Source organism: Strongylocentrotus purpuratus, unplaced genomic scaffold (genome assembly GCF_000002235.5).
Source record: "Strongylocentrotus purpuratus isolate Spur 01 unplaced genomic scaffold, Spur_5.0 spur5_scaffold_21, whole genome shotgun sequence".
Lineage (NCBI taxonomy): Eukaryota > Metazoa > Echinodermata > Echinoidea > Camarodonta > Strongylocentrotidae > Strongylocentrotus > Strongylocentrotus purpuratus.
The window spans coordinates 31162523-31166017 of record NW_022145607.1 but is presented as its reverse complement, the minus strand read 5'-3'; the positions used below and the strand labels follow the sequence as shown (position 1 = coordinate 31166017).

General features: G+C 37.3%; 1 protein-coding gene across 1 annotated transcript; it reads left to right on the top strand.

Annotated features, from left to right (window-relative positions):
* The first annotated feature begins 1857 nt into the window (after nt 1-1857).
* On the top strand, nt 1858-3195 carry LOC115927947 (muscarinic acetylcholine receptor M2-like). The gene has a single exon (XM_030994324.1). It carries the CDS (start codon nt 1858-1860, stop codon nt 3193-3195), a length of 1338 nt encoding a protein of 445 aa, XP_030850184.1.
* The last annotated feature ends 300 nt before the right edge of the window (nt 3196-3495 follow it).

Sequence of the window (3495 nt, the reverse complement as noted above, 5' to 3'; positions counted from 1 at the left end):
AATTAAAATGTGAAACTGGTTTTTGTTCATAGGAAAACACACGTCTTCATTATTTTGAATTGACACCAAAAGAATGTCATATCATATCAGTTACAAAAATAAAGATGTCACAAATTGCATATAAGGTGTTAGTTGATAGATCTTTTATAAATCCAAATGTTCAAATTTGTTGGTAATAATTGTTTGGAAAAAAAGTTATCCTAGGCAAATATTTGAAAAATGAATTTGACATACGTGAAAGAAATCCGATTAAGACAGTTTAATTTGAAACTACACTATAAGATTTTAGCAGGTAAAGAATTTCTATGTCGTTTAAAAAAAATCTGATCATGATTATTGTTTGAAGTGCAAATGCACAAAAAAAATATTATCATTTATTTTATGATTGTGATGACTCAAAAATATTTTAGAACAAGGTCTTATTTTTTCTCAGAAAAAAACAGAAGTATTGTTTGAAACTTACAGTGATATCATTGTAGGCAAGCAAACGTGATTATATAAATTCGAACTAGGTAATTTAAAAAAATCTATTAATCAATTTAGCTTCTTATGTTTTATATCCTCACACACACAAACAAAATCGACATTTATTTAAAGGAAATAGTATAGAGGGCAGATGTTGAAGAGTATCACCTCTGGAAAAAAATGTTAATAATGTTTAAAACAGTATAACTAATTGTGTGATATGAGTGTAATTCATATGTTTTTCTTTGTAATCAATAAAATTATGTGTTTTTTATGAAAGTATTATTCAATTAATAAATGATGGGAAAAAAGGTAAGAAAACAATTATTCAAATTGTATGGGCAATATGGTATTTACACATCTATAAACGAAATACGATAGCATCAGTCTAAATAAAAACTGGTGCGTTATCATCATGAAACGTACTTAATTATTGATTAGAATACAAATATTCCTCTCATCATATACTCCACGCTGCATATATCAGTTAAAGATTCAACTCATATACTCCATGCTGTATATAATAGTTAAAGATTTAACTATGATTGGTTTTAAAAGTGTAGACTATGAAATAACGAGCTTTTAAAATGACCCAAAGAGAAAAGTAGGGTCCAAATTTTGGAAAAAGAAGGATTTCTGAGATTCATAGAAAGTAGGATAAAAACAGGAAACTTGCAATTTCTCTAGTACATGTCGATACTTAGCTGTCAAGCGTTTGAAACATATATGTTTAACAATGTGTAATAGAAAAACAGCTTTTTGGTATCGGGGGCCAACTGGGCTACTATTATGGTCACCGTGAGGGCATATATGGCAATTTTTATCACTAAGGTTTTCGTCATACTACCAGGTCCCTATTTCTCTCCTGGATATAGAGTGTTAAATGTAGATTAAAGTCATACAGAATATTTTCAATAAGCCATATATTTTACTTTTTGATTTTTTTTTCTTTTCAATCTGACATGAAAAATGAAATTAAAAAAAATATATCTTTCGGTTTCAGGTGCCTGTGATACAAACACCTCACTCGGGAGGGACGAGGATGAATTTAGCAGAATATTTTTAACTCATTCAATCAGCGTGTCGCTTCATCGACAGTTCAATTATGCCAATATAGGAGACGTGGAAATGAAAGAATTACAAGAGAGTTTTAAAAAAACACAACTAGTGTATGTGCTGTTCATTATCCTTTTTACTCAAACAAGTGATTCATAATACATGTATAGGAGAAGGTAAGTTTGAATAATCTCTTATCCTTAAGGGGGCTAGCTTTCGAAGCCGCAAAGAACGATTATGTGAGTTTACGTTCCTGAATAATTATCATTGCATTTTTTTTTAATCAATTTCAATCATGTTTTACTGCAGATACGTGTATCCCGTGCCCATTGCAGTATGTCGACCGATTTCGAGCTCACGACCAAACTGCCGCCCAATCCCAGCGCAGATTTTACACAGAAACTGGTAGCGGTTGTCCTTTGTGGCCTCATCTTTTGTATGGGTGTGGGCGGTAATACCTTGGTCCTCCTCGCCTTCTCGGCCTCACGGAGGCTACAATCCCACAGCAACCGATTCTTGGGGTTTCTAGCCATAACGGATCTCCTAACCTGCCTCCTCCTGCCTATACAGATTGCCGCTGTGTTAGATGCTAAGTCGGAGTTCTTCCACCTGGCATGCGGCGTTGCAGGAGTGATGGGATACGTTACGCTAGGATCAAGTGCATACACGTTGGCCCTCATTGCTTTTAACCGCTACATCTGCATTACCCAGCCCCTGACCGTTCAAAAGAGGATGTTCTCGCGTTGCAAGTCCACGGTGATGGCTTCATTTGGAGTCCTCTTTCCTCTCATAATCACTTCGGCATTCGTGGTAACCGGAAATGCCAGAACGGGTCTTTTTGACGGTCTCTTTTGCACTATCGTGTATGGGCCCTTACTGGATATGCTGGCTGGCTCATTCCTACTCATGTGTGTACTCGTGACACTTATCTTTTACCTTCTTATTGCAAAAGCGGTTCGATCGCACTCCAGGAGGGTTATTCCATCTAGTCCGGCACATCAGGAAAGCATTACACGGTCAGGTATCCGGACGGGGACGAGTTCAAACGAGGCCTGCATTTTCGGTAAACAGGTCAGATTTAGTCGTAGAGATTATGACTCAAGCCAATCAGGTTCATGCAACCAATCATCAACGTTTTCATCCACCACGGGGAGGGCGTTGCGCATTCAAGAGCCTTGCACGTCCAATCCAGATAAGAATTTCGTTTCTGCGACAACACGAATGGCAAATCAAAGCAGAAGAACAAGAGAACCAATCTCTTGCACCCCTAAGTCTGTCAGTGTTTCGAGTATTCAAGCTATAAGCACAACCGTACATGATCAGGAGGAAACCACAAGGAGGCCCAACCAAGGGCGTCTTGCGTCACGCCAAAAACCGTACGAAGCACCTGTACCATTGTTCAAACTTGAGACCGAGGTCGCGAAGAACATGATCCTGATCGTCTTGGCTTTCTTAATCGCATTAGTCTTCACCTTAATTTCACTCCTCATTTCTGATATACCTAACATCTATGATCTCTTCACATACGTTGTGCTCAGTGCAAACAGCAGTATTAACCCTATCATATATGGCTGGAGGCATCCGCTTCTGAAACGAACCTTCCGTCATATTTTGAGATGGAGGTTGGAGGAAATTGATCAACCAACGAGATGGGTTAGGAAATGCATTTATTGAACGAATATTACCAATAACGCATCTCAAGGGATATTGAGACCGTGTATTCTCATCCATTGCTACTCATTTGTAAAAGTTAGTCTTTCCTTTGTGGAATCGACAGTCTAGAAATAACATTTCAAATCAGTCCTGTAATACTTACCGATTTCATCAAATGTGAACAAACTGCCTTCATTGCATCGTAAGGACAGGCATTTACCCCTAAAAAAAACCTCCATCCATTCAGCTGGAAGCTCTTCTTATTAAGCCTAGTATATTTTATGCGAAGTCATAATTATGTTCATCATAAGTAGGATATGA